A 15,420-nucleotide genomic window follows, 5' to 3' on the forward strand; every position below is an offset into this window, starting at 1 on the left:
AAAATACTGGTTTTCCACACGTCTCGTCTGCCTTTCTACTATCCCAGTGTTTCTGAGGAAATACTATGGAGCGAGCTATATGACCTCTCAGAGTCAGACAGTTCTTCACAAGTTTCACCACTGCTGTTACTATCAAGCTCATTTCCTGAAAGGCTATCATCTACTGATTCATCTTCCATGAAAGCAAGAGTGTCGTCAGCACTTACTTTATTTGCTGTTGTTTTGGCCATCATTCAGCTGCGTGTTATTTTAGCTGTGGTATAGATACATTCAGCTGCACATCAAAAAGATACACATCATAATGCTTACACACTGAGCAATACTGTGGTAATCTGCTAAAAACTCCACATGAGGGCACAATAACCATTGAAAAGGTCTCCCCTGTCAGAGTACACTGGAAGCGGAAATGAGTGCTACTGTAAATACAGTATATGCATATCCATCAGTGGGGACTTTTCAATTTAAATCCCCCTTGTGTATTTAATCGCTGTGGAGGAGGGTGGGGGGGGGGGGGGACACGCGGGGGCAAAGTGATTTGATCCCCTGGCAAACACCCGGATCTCAAACTCCAGCATCGCCCAGGAACACCAGCGCCGTCCGGGAATTAGAATAAGCTATTATACAATTAAGCTATGCCCCCCAGCCAATAGGAGTCCAGGGGGTGTGCTTAACTCCATAATAGCTTATACTGATTACCCGGCGCTGCACAGCTTCTCCAAGGAATAACTCAGTAGCATGCCTGGAAAATTTCCGGTCATGCCACTCAAGGGGTTAAAGGGAACTAAACTGTAATGCTTTTTGTGTACAGTATATCCAGGTTGTGCGGTCAATCTTGCTTTGACATGTTCACAGGAAACTTAAGTAACACAGGGCTTTGGCTAATGCATAGCGTGAGTAGAATGTGATAGCTGATGGCCAAAGATTCATTTTACCTGCATAGAAAGTCCTGCAATCTGCTGACCAAATCAAATCTGTACTCACACAATCCTCCTTTCTTTTCTTTTCTTTTTTTTTTTTAGAGTTTGTCATATTTATGACCATTGGCACTAATAGATCAGTCTACAGGCGTATCAACTGTATGGTTATTTGATCAGTTGTAGCCACTTAGGACTATATTTATCAAGCTTTGGAGAGTGATAAAGTACCAACCTATTAGCTCCTGTCATTTCTCTATCGTCCTAAGTGGATGCTGGGGTTCCTGAAAGGACCATGGGGAATAGCGGCTCCGCAGGAGACAGGGCACAAAAAAGTAAAGCTTTACTAGGTCAGGTGGTGTGCACTGGCTCCTCCCCCTATGACCCTCCTCCAGACTCCAGTTAGATTTTGTGCCCGAACGAGAAGGGTGCAATCTAGGTGGCTCTCCTAAAGAGCTGCTTAGAGAAAGTTTAGTTTAGGTTTTTTTTTCTTTACAGTGAGTCCTGCTGGCAACAGGATCACTGCAACGTGGGACTTAGGGGGAAAGTAGTAAACTCACCTGCATGCAGAGTGGATTTGCTGCTTGGCTACTGGACACCATTAGCTCCAGAGGGATCGAACACAGGCCCAGCCGTGGAGTCCGGTCCCGGAGCCGCGCCGCCGACCCCCTTGCAGATGCTGAAGCGTGAAGAGGTCCGGAAACCGGCGGCTGAAGACTCCTCAGTCTTCATAAGGTAGCGCACAGCACTGCAGCTGTGCGCCATTTTCCTCTCAGCACACTTCACTGGGCAGTCACTGAGGGTGCAGAGCGCTGGGGGGGGGCGCTCTGAGAGGCAAATATAAACCTTATACAAGGCTAAAAATACCTCACATATAGCCCATAGGGGCTATATGGAGATATTTAACCCCTGCCTGACTGGAAAAATAGCGGGAGAAGAACCCGCCGAAAAAGGGGCGGGGCCTATCTCCTCAGCACACGGCGCCATTTTCTGTCACAGCTCCGCTGGTCAGAACGGCTCCCAGGTCTCTCCCCTGCACTGCACTACAGAAACAGGGTAAAACAGAGAGGGGGGGCACATTAATGGCTATATATATATATATTAAAGCAGCTATAAGGGAGCACTTAATATAAGGATATCCCTTGTATATATAGCGCTTTGTGGTGTGTGCTGGCAGACTCTCCCTCTGTCTCCCCAAAAGGGCTAGTGGGTCCTGTCTTCATTAGAGCATTCCCTGTGAGTTTGCGGTGTGTGTCGGTACGTGGTGTCGACATGTATGAGGACGATATTGGTGTGGAGGCGGAGCAATTGCCAAATATGCAGATGTCACCCCCCAGGGGGTCGACACCAGAATGGATGCCTTTATTTGTGGAATTACGTGATGGTTTATCTTCCCTTAAACAGTCAGTTGAGGACATGAGGCGGCCGGACAATCAATTAATGCCTGTCCAGGCGCCTCAAACACCGTCAGGGGCTGTAAAACGCCCTTTGCCTCAGTCGGTCGACACAGACCCAGACACGGGCACTGATTCCAGTGACGACGGTAGAAATTCAAACGTATTTTCCAGTAGGGCCACACGTTATATGATTTTGGCAATGAAGGAGACGTTACATTTAGCTGATACTACAGATACCGTAAAACAGGGTATTATGTATGGTGTGAAAAAACTACAAACAGTTTTTCCTGAATCAGAAGAATTAAATGACGTGTGTGATGAAGCGTGGGTTGCTCCTGATAAAAAGTTGATAATTTCAAAAAAGTTATTGGCATTATACCCTTTCCCGCCAGAGGTTAGGGCGCGCTGGGAAACACCCCCTAAGGTGGACAAGGCGCTCACACGCTTATCCAAACAAGTGGCGTTACCCTCTCCTGAGACGGCCGCACTTAAGGATCCATCAGATAGAAAGATGGAAGTTATTCAAAAGAATATATACACACATGCAGGTGTTATACTACGACCAGCTATAGCAACTGCCTGGATGTGCAGTGCTGGAGTAGTTTGGTCAGAATCCCTGATTGAAAATATTGATACCCTAGATAGGGACAATGTTTACTGTCGTTAGAACAAATAAAGGATGCATTTATCTATATGCGTGATGCACAGAGGGATATTTGCACACTGGCATCTCGGGTGAGTGCTATGTCCATTTCAGCCAGAAGAGCCTTATGGACACGACAGTGGACAGGCGATGCGGATTCAAAACGTCACATGGAGGTTTTGCCGTATAAAGGGGAGGAGTTATTTGGAGTTGGTCTATCAGACTTGGTGGCCACGGCTACTGCCGGGAAATCCACTTTTTTACCTCAAGTCACTCCCCAACAGAGAAAGGCACCGACCTTTCAACCGCAGCCTTTTCGCTCCTACAAAAATAAGAGAGCAAAGGGCTTGTCGTACCTGCCACGAGGCAGAGGAAGAGGGAAGAGACACCAACAGGCAGCTCCTTCCCAGGAACAGAAGCCCTCCCCGGCTCCTGCAAAAACCTCAGCATGACGCTGGGGCCTCTCAAGCGGACTCGGGGACAGTGGGGGGCCGTCTCAAAAATTACAGCGCGCAGTGGGCTCACTCGCAGGTAGACCCCTGGATCCTGCAGATAATATCTCAGGGGTACAGGTTGGAATTAGAGACGGATCCTCCTCATCGTTTCCTGAAGTCTGCCTTACCAACCGTCTCTTCCGAAAGGGAGAGGGTGTTGGAAGCCATTCACAAGCTGTACGCTCAGCAGGTGATAGTCAAAGTACCCCTATTACAACAAGGAAAGGGGTATTATTCCACTCTATTTGTGGTACCGAAGCCGGATGGCTCGGTAAGGCCTATTCTAAATCTGAAGTCCTTGAACCTCTACATAAAAAAGTTCAAGTTCAAGATGGAGTCACTCAGAGCAGTGATAGCGAACCTGGAAGAAGGGGACTTTATGGTATCCTTGGACATCAAGGATGCGTATCTACACGTTCCGATTTACCCCGCACACCAAGGGTACCTCAGGTTCATTGTTCAAAACTGTCACTATCAGTTTCAGACGCTGCCGTTCGGATTGTCCACGGCGCCTCGGGTCTTTACCAAGGTAATGGCCGAGATGATGATTCTTCTTCGAAGAAAAGGCGTATTAGTTATCCCATACTTGGACGATCTCCTAATAAGGGCAAGGTCCAGAGAACAGCTGGAGACAGCTTTAGCACTATCTCAAGAGGTGCTAAGACAACACGGGTGGATTCTGAATATTCCAAAATCCCATTTAATCCCGACAACTCGTCTGCTGTTCCTAGGAATGATTCTGGACACGGTTCAGAAAAAGGTTTTCCTTCCAGAGGAAAAAGCCAAGGAGTTATCCGATCTGGTCAGGAACCTCCTAAAACCAGGAAAAGTGTCAGTACATCAATGCACAAGAGTCCTGGGAAAAATGGTGGCTTCTTACGAAGCAATTCCATTCGGCAGATTCCATGCAAGAATATTCCAAAGGGATCTGTTGGACAAATGGTCAGGGTCGCATCTGCAGATGCACCTGCGAATAACCCTGTCACCAAAGACAAGGGTGTCACTTCTGTGGTGGTTGCAGAAGGCTCACCTATTAGAAGGCCGCAGATTCGGCATTCAGGATTGGATCCTGGTGACCACGGACGCCAGCCTGAGAGGCTGGGGAGCAGTCACACAAGGAAGAAACTTCCAGGGAGTATGGACGAGTCTGGAAAAGTCTCTTCACATAAACATTCTGGAACTAAGAGCAATCTACAATGCTCTAAGCCAGGCGGAACTTCTCCTGCAAGGAAAGCCGGTGTTGATTCAGTCGGACAACATCACGGCGGTCGCCCATGTAAACAGGCAGGGCGGCACAAGAAGCAGGAGTGAAATGGCAGAAGCTGCCAAGATTCTTCGCTGGGCGGAGAATCACGTGATAGCACTGTCAGCAGTGTTCATCCCGGGCGTGGACAACTGGGAAGCAGACTTCCTCAGCAGACACGATCTTCATCCGGGAGAGTGGGGTCTACATCCAGAAGTCTTCAACATGTTAATAGACCGTTGGGAAAGACCAATTGTAGACATGATGGCGTCTCGCCTCAACAAGAAACTGGACAAATATTGCGCCAGGTCAAGAGATCCACAGGCAATAGCTGTGGACGCACTGGTAACTCCTTGGGTGTACCAGTCAGTGTATGTGTTTCCTCCTCTGCCGCTCATACCAAAGGTATTGAAGATCATACGGCAAAGAAGAGTAAGAACAATACTAGTGGTTCCGGATTGGCCGAGAAGGACTTGGTATCCGGAACTTCAAGAGATGCTCACGGACGAACCGTGGCCTCTACCTCTGAGAAGGGACCTGCTACAGCAGGGTCCCTGTCTTTTTCAAGACTTACCGCGGCTGCGTTTGACGGCATGGCGGTTGAACGCCAGATCCTAAAAGGGAAAGGCATTCCAGAAGAAGTCATTCCTACCTTGATTAAGGCACGGAAGGAAGTCACCGTGAAACATTATCACCGCATTTGGCGAAAATATGTAGCGTGGTGCGAGGATCGGAGGGTTCCGACGGAGGAATTCCAACTGGGTCGTTTCCTACATTTCCTGCAATCAGGATTATCTATGGGTCTCAAATTGGGATCCATTAAGGTTCAAATTTCGGCCCTGTCAATATTCTTCCAAAAAGAATTGGCCTCTGTCCCTGAGGTCCAGACTTTTGTCAAGGGAGTACTGCATATACAGCCTCCTGTGGTGCCTCCGGTGGCACCGTGGGATCTAAATGTAGTTTTAGATTTCCTCAAATCCCATTGGTTTGAACCATTGAAAAAGGTGGATTTGAAATATCTCACATTGAAAGTGACTATGTTACTAGCCCTGGCCTCTGCCAGGAGAGTATCTGAATTGGCGGCTTTATCTTATAAAAGTCCTTATCTAATCTTCCATTCGGATAGGGCAGAACTGCGGACTCGTCCGCATTTTCTCCCTAAAGTGGTATCAGCATTTCATCTGAACCAACCTATTGTGGTGCCTGCGGCCACTAGCGACTTGGAGGACTCCAAGTTGTTGGACGTTGTCAGAGCCTTAAAAATATACATTGCAAGGACGGCTGGAGTCAGAAAATCTGACTCGCTGTTTATATTGTATGCACCCAACAAGTTGGGCGCACCTGCTTCTAAGCAGTCGATTGCTCGTTGGATTTGTAACACAATTCAACTTGCACATTCTGTGGCAGGCCTGCCACAGCCTAAAACTGTAAAAGCCCACTCCACAAGGAAGGTGGGCTCATCTTGGGCGGCTGCCCGAGGGGTCTCGGCATTACAACTCTGCCGAGCAGCTACGTGGTCGGGGGAGAACACGTTTGTAAAATTTTACAAATTTGATACCCTGGCAAAGGAGGACCTGGAGTTCTCTCATTCGGTGCTGCAGAGTCATCCGCACTCTCCCGCCCGTTTGGGAGCTTTGGTATAATCCCCATGGTCCTTTCAGGAACCCCAGCATCCACTTAGGACGATAGAGAAAATAAGAATTTACTTACCGATAATTCTATTTCTCGGAGTCCGTAGTGGATGCTGGGCGCCCATCCCAAGTGCGGATTATCTGCAATACTTGTACATAGTTATTGTTAACTAATTCGGGTTATTGTTAAGGAGCCATCTTTAAGAGGCCCTTTCTGTTGTCATACTGTTAACTGGGTTTAGATCACAAGTTGTACGGTGTGATTGGTGTGGCTGGTATGAGTCTTACCCGGGATTCAAAATGCCTCCCTTATTGTGTATGCTCGTCCGGGCACAGTACCTAACTGGAGTCTGGAGGAGGGTCATAGGGGGAGGAGCCAGTGCACACCACCTGACCTAGTAAAGCTTTACTTTTTTGTGCCCTGTCTCCTGCGGAGCCGCTATTCCCCATGGTCCTTTCAGGAACCCCAGCATCCACTACGGACTCCGAGAAATAGAATTATCGGTAAGTAAATTCTTATTTTTTTAAACACAGCCTGTGACAATGCAGTTAGGAGCTGATTGGCTGGTAATTTATCACTGTGCAATTTTTCACTCTCCAAGGCTTGGTAAATCTGGGCAATAGTATTTTATATATGTGATGGATGATAATTTGTGATATACAGTAATCTCACCTACTATAATTGTATGTCATCCAATCTAACGTAGAAAGAAGAGGCTAGTATTTATATACAGATTTGTTTTCTGTTGTTTAAGGTCCAACTCCACTGGAAGACTTAAATGCTTTACTCATTAAAGAAACTGGTATGTAACATGTAGTAAGTTCCCCTATCTGTCTTTCCTGTTTAAGTATGTCTCTATTGGTTCTGGTGCAAAGATTACTATTCATAAACCTTTTTCATAGGCTAACAAATGGAGCGCTCCGTTGTTTTTCTGGGTGTATTGTACGATGTGATTTGCCTCTACATAAAAATGTAATGTGCATATTTGTGATCATAAGAAAATGTTTATATGTTATAATTTTTGTTATTTTGTTTTTTTAATTATCTTAATATTTCCTTATTGGCAATCTTAAATGTTGGGACTCTTGCTTATAGAGCTGATACAATGACACCTTCTGAATACATATTCTAGGTTTGAAACAAATAGTTTATAGCTTTTCCTCTAAATGTGAGTTGTGTTACTAAAGTATACCCACTGTGCCAAAAGTATACCTCTGCCTACATACAGTGGATGCAGCCGTTGTGTTTTTACTGGACACATATTGCTTGCACTTATTGCTACAACTATTGTCGTTCATTTGTAAATTGCAAGTTTGAGCGCTGCTCCATGCCACCTTTTTTATGTCTACCGCAGGTCACAAAAGTAGCAACAATATGCTGTAGGTACTCTGACTTCTGCAGTACATAACCATTTAAGCTGGGTACACACTGAGACTACATCGGCCTGATAATGTAGTGTCCGCCCGGACAGCCCTGCCACAAGACTGTCCGGACATTTACGCTAGTAACATGGTGTATGCTAATGAATGACAGAACAATGTTCGTTCTGTCCTTCATTTGATCGCTCCGATGTGTATCAAGGATCCGATAATGTAGGCCCATCGGGCTGGGGACACATCGCTCAGTGTCTACCCAGCTTTACACCCTTCTGTGTAGTGTGGAATTTTCAGGTGGGTGGTAAAGAAAGGTTGCAACAATCTGTGACAGTTATTTTGAAGGGACACCACGTGTATGTTAGCAATATGCAACTAATCAGTTACTGTATAGTACTCCCGCTATCTTACTCTCCCACTACCTGCAATATTGCCCCTACGTACATTTCCCTAATTAAGCAAGCACAAGCAATTGGTCCAAGCCCCTTCACCAGTGCACTGCTGGGGGTAATGGGTGTGATCAATAACATGCAGGTGTTTTTTTATATTTTATAAAGAATAATAAAAATGATCTCAAAGAGCTCTAATCAAGAACAACGCTACCAGCCCCATCTCACTAGCTAGTGACTTTTAGCCTGTGAATCAGAGGCAAATAGGCCTTTCTGTCAACACTCCACAAGACACACGGAGCATGGCAATCACCAGGAGCAGCCATGATATGTGGTTATGCTTTATATAGCCAGTAAAATAAGCTATAATAAAATCTGTCTTTCTCTAACGTCCTAAGTGGATGCTGGGGACTCCGTAAGGACCATGGGGATTAGCGGCTCCGCAGGAGACTGGGCACAACTACAAAGAAAGCTTTAGACTACTGGTGTGCACTGGCTCCTCCCACTAAGACCCTCCTCCAGACCTCAGTTAGATTCTTGTGCCCGGCCGAGCTGGATGCACACTAGGGGCTCTCCTGAGCACCTAGAAAGAAAGTATATTTAGGTTTTTTATTTTCAGTGAGATCTGCTGGCAACAGACTCACTGCAGCGAGGGACTAAGGGGAGAAGAAGCGAACCTACCTAACAGGTGGTAGTTTGGGCTTCTTAGGCTACTGGACACCATTAGCTCCAGAGGGATCGACCGCAGGACCCGACCTTGGTGTTCGTTCCCGGAGCCGCGCCGCCGTCCCCCTTACAGAGCCAGAAGCACGAAGAAGGTCCGTAAAATCGGCGGCAGAATACTTCAGTCTTCACCAAGGTAGCGCACAGCACTGCAGCTGTGCGTCATTGCTCCTCATGTACACCTCATACTTCGGTCACTGATGGGTGCAGGGCGCTGGGGGGGGGGGGGCGACCTGAGGGCAATAGATAACACCTTGGCTGGCAAAATATACATCATATATAGTCCCAGGGGCTATATAGATGTAAAATTACCCCTGCCAGTATAACAGAAAAAGCGGGAGAAAGTCCGCCGAAAAGGGGGCGGGGCTTCTCCCTCAGCACACTGGCGCCATTTTTCCCTCACAGTTCCGCTGGAAGGAAGCTCCCTGGCTCTCCCCTGCAGTCTGAGAAAACTACAGAAGGGTAAAAAAGAGAGGGGGGGCACTAAATTTAGGCGCAGTATAGATATATATATATATGTAATATATATAAAAAGCAGCTATAGGGAAAACACTCGTTAATAGTGGGATCCCAGTGTTATATGGCGCTCTGGTGTGTGCTGGCATACTCTCTCTCTGTCTCCCCAAAGGGCTTTGTGGGGTCCTGTCCTCTGTCAGAGCATTCCCTGTGTGTTTGCGGTGTGTCGGTACGGCTGTGTCAACATGTTTGATGAGGAGGCTTATGTGGAGGCGGAGCAGATGCCTGTAAATGTGATGTCACCCCCTGCGGGGTCGACACCTGAGTGGATGGTGCTGTGGAAGGAATTACGTGATAGTGTCGACTCCTTACATAAAAGGTTTGACGACATACCTAATGTGGGACAGCCGGCTTCTCAGCCTGTGCCTGCCCAGGCGTCTCAAAAGCCATCAGGGGCTCTAAAACGCCCGCTACCTCAGATGGTTGACACAGATGTCGACACGGATACTGACTCCAGTGTCGACGACGATGAGACTAATGTAACTTCCAGTAGGGCCACACGTTACATGATTGAGGCAATGAAAAATGTGTTACACATTTCTGATGTTACCCCCGGTACCACAAAAAAGGGTATAATGTTTGGAGAGAAAAAACTACCAGTAGCTTTTCCTCCATCTGAAGAGTTAAATGAAGTGTGTGAAGAAGCGTGGGCTTCCCCTGATAAAAAGATGGTAATTTCTAAGAGGTTACTAATGGCGTACCCTTTCCCGCCAGAGGATAGGTCACGCTGGGAAACATCCCCTAGGGTGGATAAGGCGCTCACACGCTTGTCGAAGAAGGTGGCACTACCGTCTCCGGATACGGCCGCCCTGAAGGAATCTGCTGATAGAAAGCAGGAGGCTATCCTGAAATCTATATATACACACACAGGTGTGATACTGAGACCGGCTATAGCTTCAGCCTGGATGTGCAGCGCTGCTGCTGCGTGGTCAGATTCCCTGTCAGAAAATATAGATACCCTAGATAGGGACACTACTTTGCTGAACGTAGAGCATGTAAAAGACGCACTTTTATACATGAGGGATGCACAGAGGGATATTTGCCGGCTGGCATCCAAAATTAGTGCAATGTCCATTTCTGCCAGGAGAGGGTTATGGACTCGGCAGTGGACAGGTGATGCAGATTCCAAACGACACATGGAAGTTCTGCCTTATAAGGGTGAGGAATTGTTCGGGGATGGTCTCTCGGACCTCGTTTCCACAGCAACAGCTGGAAGTCTACATTTTTGCCCCATGTTCCCTCACAACCAAAGAAAGCACCGTATTATCAGGTACAGTCCTTTCGGCCCAATAGGGGCAAGCGGGTTAAAGGCGCGTCCTTTCTGCCCAGAGGCAGAGGTAGAGGGAAAAAGCTGCAACATACAGCCAGTTCCCAGGAGCAAAAGTCCTCCCCCGCTTCCTCAAAGTCCACAGCATGACGCTGGGGCTCCACAGGCAGAGCCAGGTACGGTGGGGGCCCGTCTCAAGCATTTCAGCAAGCAGTGGGCTCGCTCACGGGTGGATCCCTGGATCCTTCAAATAGTATCTCAGGGGTACAAACTGGAATTCGAGACGTCTCCCCCCCGCCGTTTCCTCAAATCTTCCTTGCCAACCACTCCCTCAGGCAGGGAGGCAGTGTTACAGGCAATTCACAAGCTGTATTCACAACAAGTGATAGTAAAGGTGCCCCTACTTCAACAAGGAAGGGGTTACTATTCCACAATGTTTGTGGTACCGAAACCGGACGGTTCGGTGAGACCCATTTTAAATTTGAAATCCTTGAACACCTATATCAAAAAATTCAAGTTCAAGATGGAATCGCTCAGGGCGGTTATTGCGAGCCTGGACGAGGGAGATTACATGGTATCGCTGGACATCAAGGATGCTTACCTACATGTCCCCATTTACCATCCTCACCAGGAGTACCTCAGGTTTGTGGTACAAGATTGTCATTACCAATTCCAGACGTTGCCGTTCGGTCTCTCCACGGCTCCGAGGGTCTTTACCAAGGTAATGGCGGAAATGATGATACTCCTTCGAAGGAAGGGAGTTTTAATTATCCCGTACTTGGACGATCTCCTGATAAAGGCGAGGTCCAGAGAACAGTTATTGGTAGGGGTAGCACTATCTCGGGAAGTGCTGCAACAGCACGGCTGGATTCTAAACATTCCAAAGTCACAGCTGGTCCCTACGACACGCCTGCTGTTCCTAGGGATGGTTCTGGACACAGAACAGAGAAAAGTGTTTCTCCCGGAGGAGAAGGCCAAGGAGCTGTTATCTCTAGTCAGAGGCCTCCTAAAACCAAAACAGGTGTCGGTGCATCACTGCACGCGGATCCTGGGAAAAATGGTAGCTTCCTACGAAGCGATTCCATTCGGCAGGTTTCATGCAAGAACCTTTCAGTGGGACCTGTTGGACAAGTGGTCCGGATCGCATCTTCAGTTGCATCGTCTGATAACCCTGTCTCCAAGGACAAGGGTGTCTCTGCTGTGGTGGCTGCAGAGTGCTCATCTTCAAGAGGTCCGCAGATTCGGCATACAGGACTGGGTCCTGGTGACCACGGATGCCAGCCTTCGAGGCTGGGGAGCAGTCACACAGGGAAGAAACTTCCAAGGACTATGGTCAAGTCAGGAGACTTCCCTGCACATAAATATTCTGGAACTAAGGGCCATTTACAATGCCCTAAGTCAGGCAAAACCCCTGCTTCAAAACCAGCCGGTACTGATCCAGTCAGACAACATCACGGCAGTCGCCCATGTAAATCGACAGGGCGGCACGAGAAGCAGGACGGCGATGGCAGAAGCCACAAGGATTCTCCGATGGGCGGAAAATCACGTGTTAGCACTGTCAGCAGTGTTCATTCCGGGAGTGGACAACTGGGAAGCAGACTTCCTCAGCAGGCACGACCTCCACCCGGGAGAGTGGGGACTTCATCCAGAAGTCTTTCAAATGATTGCAAACCAGTGGGAAAAACCACAGGTGGACATGATGGCGTCCCGCCTAAACAAAAAGCTAGAAAAATATTGCGCCAGGTCAAGAGACCCGCAGGCGATAGCTGTGGACGCTCTGGTAACACCGTGGGTGTACCGATCGGTTTATGTGTTCCCTCCTCTTCCTCTCATACCAAAGGTACTGAGGATAATAAGGAGAAGAGGAGTAAGAACTATATTCATTGTTCCGGATTGGCCAAGAAGAGCGTGGTATCCGGAACTTCAAGAAATGATGTCAGAGGACCCATGGCCTCTACCGCTCAGACAGGACCTGCTGCAGCAGGGGCCCTGTCTGTTCCAAGACTTTCCGCGGCTGCGTTTGACGGCATGGCGGTTGAACACCGGATCCTGAAGGAAAAGGGCATTCCGGAGGAAGTCATTCCTACGCTGATAAAAGCTAGGAAAGAAGTAACCGCGAACCATTATCACCGCATATGGCGAAAATATGTTGCGTGGTGTGAGGCCAGGAAGGCCCCAACGGAGGAATTTCAGCTGGGCCGGTTCCTGCACTTCCTACAGTCAGGGGTGACTATGGGCCTTAAATTGGGTTCCATTAGGGTCCAGATTTCGGCTTTATCGATTTTCTTCCAGAGAGAATTGGCTTTACTACCTGAAGTTCAGACTTTTGTTAAGGGAGTGCTGCATATTCAGCCCCCTTTTGTGCCTCCAGTGGCACCTTGGGATCTCAACGTGGTGTTGGATTTCCTAAAGTCACATTGGTTTGAGCCACTGAAAACCGTGGATTTAAAATATCTCACGTGGAAAGTGGTCATGTTGTTGGCCTTGGCTTCGGCCAGGTGTGTTTCAGAATTGGCAGCTTTGTCATGTAAAAGCCCTTATCTGATTTTCCATATGGATAGGGCAGAATTGTGGACTCGTCCCCAGTTTCTCCCCAAAGTGGTATCAGCTTTAAATCTGAACCAACCTATCGTGGTGCCTGCGGCTACAAATGACTTGGAGGCTTCCAAGTTGTTGGATGTAGTCAGGGCCCTAAAAATGTATGTTTCCAGGACAACTGGAGTCAGAAAGACTGACTCGCTCTTTATCCTGTATGCGCCCAACAAGTTGGGTGCACCTGCTTCTAAGCAGACTATTGCTCGCTGGATCTGTAGTACGATTCAGCTTGCACATTCTGCGGCTGGACTGCCGCATCCTAAATCAGTAAAAGCCCATTCCACAAGGAAAGTGGGCTCTTCTTGGGCGGCTGCCCGAGGGTTCTCGGCTCTTCAACTTTGCCGAGCTGCTACTTGGTCAGGGGCAAACACGTTTGCTAAATTCTACAAATTTGATACCCCTGGCTGAGGAGGACCTTGAGTTCTCTCATTCGGTGCTGCAGAGTCATCCGCACTCTCCCGCCCGTTTGGGAGCTTTGGTATAATCCCCATGGTCCTTACGGAGTCCCCAGCATCCACATTAGAGAAAATAAGAATTTACTCACCGGTAATTCTATTTCTCATAGTCCGTAGTGGATGCTGGGCGCCCATCCCAAGTGCGGATTGTCTGCAATACTTGTATATAGTTATTGCTTAACTAAAGGGTTATTGTTGAGCTATCTGTTGAGAGGCTCAGTTGTTATCATGCTGTTAACTGGGTATTGTATCACGAGTTATACGGTGTGATTGGTGTGGCTGGTATGAGTCTTACCCGGGATTCAAAATCCTTCCTAATTGTGTCAGCTCTTCTGGGCACAGTATCCTAACTGAGGTCTGGAGGAGGGTCTTAGTGGGAGGAGCCAGTGCACACCAGTAGTCTAAAGCTTTCTTTGTAGTTGTGCCCAGTCTCCTGCGGAGCCGCTAATCCCCATGGTCCTTACGGAGTCCCCAGCATCCACTACGGACTATGAGAAATAGAATTACCGGTGAGTAAATTCTTATTATCTGCCCTATCTGACTAGAATTTAAAGCCAATACTATTTTGGTCAACTCTGTACTGTTCAAAGATTATTTTAGTGACATCTATTCAGTACAGAGAACTATATGCAAAAATATAGAAGACAGGGGGCATTATTGTGAACCAAATACAAGACCAAAAGCATTACTATGACCTGTAAGCAATGTACATGTGCATTCTAGATACATTTTAGCGATTGATTATACAATACAGAGAGTTTTATAGTAACTGACGTATAATATGTGAGGATTGTAGTGACCAATAAACAATACAGACAACATTCTACGGATCTCTGCAAAATATAGTGAGCATCTTAATGACCCTTATATAATAGAAAACCATCTTAATAGACAGAATACTATCCAGAAAATCTACTGACCGATACAATACAGATAGCATATTTATGACAGATATACAATACACAGAACATCTTAATAAGCAATATACAATACACAGAACATTCTAACGTCCCTTAATCACAAAAGTGCAACAGATGCCCCTTCTACACCTTGGCCTTAACCCCCCCACACTTGGCTACAGTACTCATAAACCTCGTATTGGTAATCTATAAATACACCAGGTGTATAAAGTAAGGTTGTGTGATAAGTATCGCTGCCCATGATGTTTTCTGCTTCATTGATGACAGTTCCCCATTTCTTTTCTACGCAATGCTCTTTTAACTGGTAAACATCTCATTTAATTGCTCTATTGTACCTCGTACATTTAATTATATTTTGTAATATATTATTGGCATTATAGCATGACTTAATGTCTTACAGATTCTTTATTCCCGGGTAGTGTCTGGTATGTTCCGAAATAACAGCACAGAAACCAGTCAAGAGCTCTCATTACTTGAATCATTATTACTGCTGTGCACTGACTCTTTTTTTTTTTTTTTTACTATGCTCTATTATTCAGTGTAAGCAGACAAATCAGTGAGACAGACTACCAGAGGTTCATCCTCCATGTAAGGTGACAGACTACCAGAGGCTCATCCTTAGTGTAAGCTGACAAACCATAGAGACAGACTACCAGAGGTATAGCCACAGTGTAAGGTGACAGACTACCAGAGGCTCGTCCTCAGTGTAAGGTGACAAACCAGAGAGACCTGCAGAGGCTCATCCTCAGTGTAAGATGACAGACCAGAGAGACAGAGTACCAGAGGCTCATCCTTAGTGTAAGCAGACAAACCAGTGAGACAAACTACCAGAGGTACATCCTCAGTGTAAGGTGACAGA

At 47.1% G+C, this 15,420-nt stretch overlaps 1 protein-coding gene across 7 annotated transcripts in view; it reads left to right on the forward strand.

Annotated features, from left to right (window-relative positions):
* IPO11 (importin 11) overlaps positions 1-15,420 on the forward strand; it is a 1,123,558-nt gene that overhangs the window by 398,188 nt on the left and 709,950 nt on the right. For all 7 annotated transcript variants that reach the window (XM_063963049.1, XM_063963036.1, XM_063963028.1 and 4 more), the window contains exon 14: positions 7,078-7,125. In XM_063963049.1, the coding sequence (XP_063819119.1) occupies positions 7,078-7,125 (48 nt within the window). The remainder of the gene's footprint in view (positions 1-7,077; positions 7,126-15,420) is intronic.

The sequence above is a fragment of the Pseudophryne corroboree genome, chromosome 1, assembly GCF_028390025.1.
Source record: "Pseudophryne corroboree isolate aPseCor3 chromosome 1, aPseCor3.hap2, whole genome shotgun sequence".
NCBI classification, from domain to species: Eukaryota; Metazoa; Chordata; class Amphibia; order Anura; family Myobatrachidae; genus Pseudophryne; species Pseudophryne corroboree.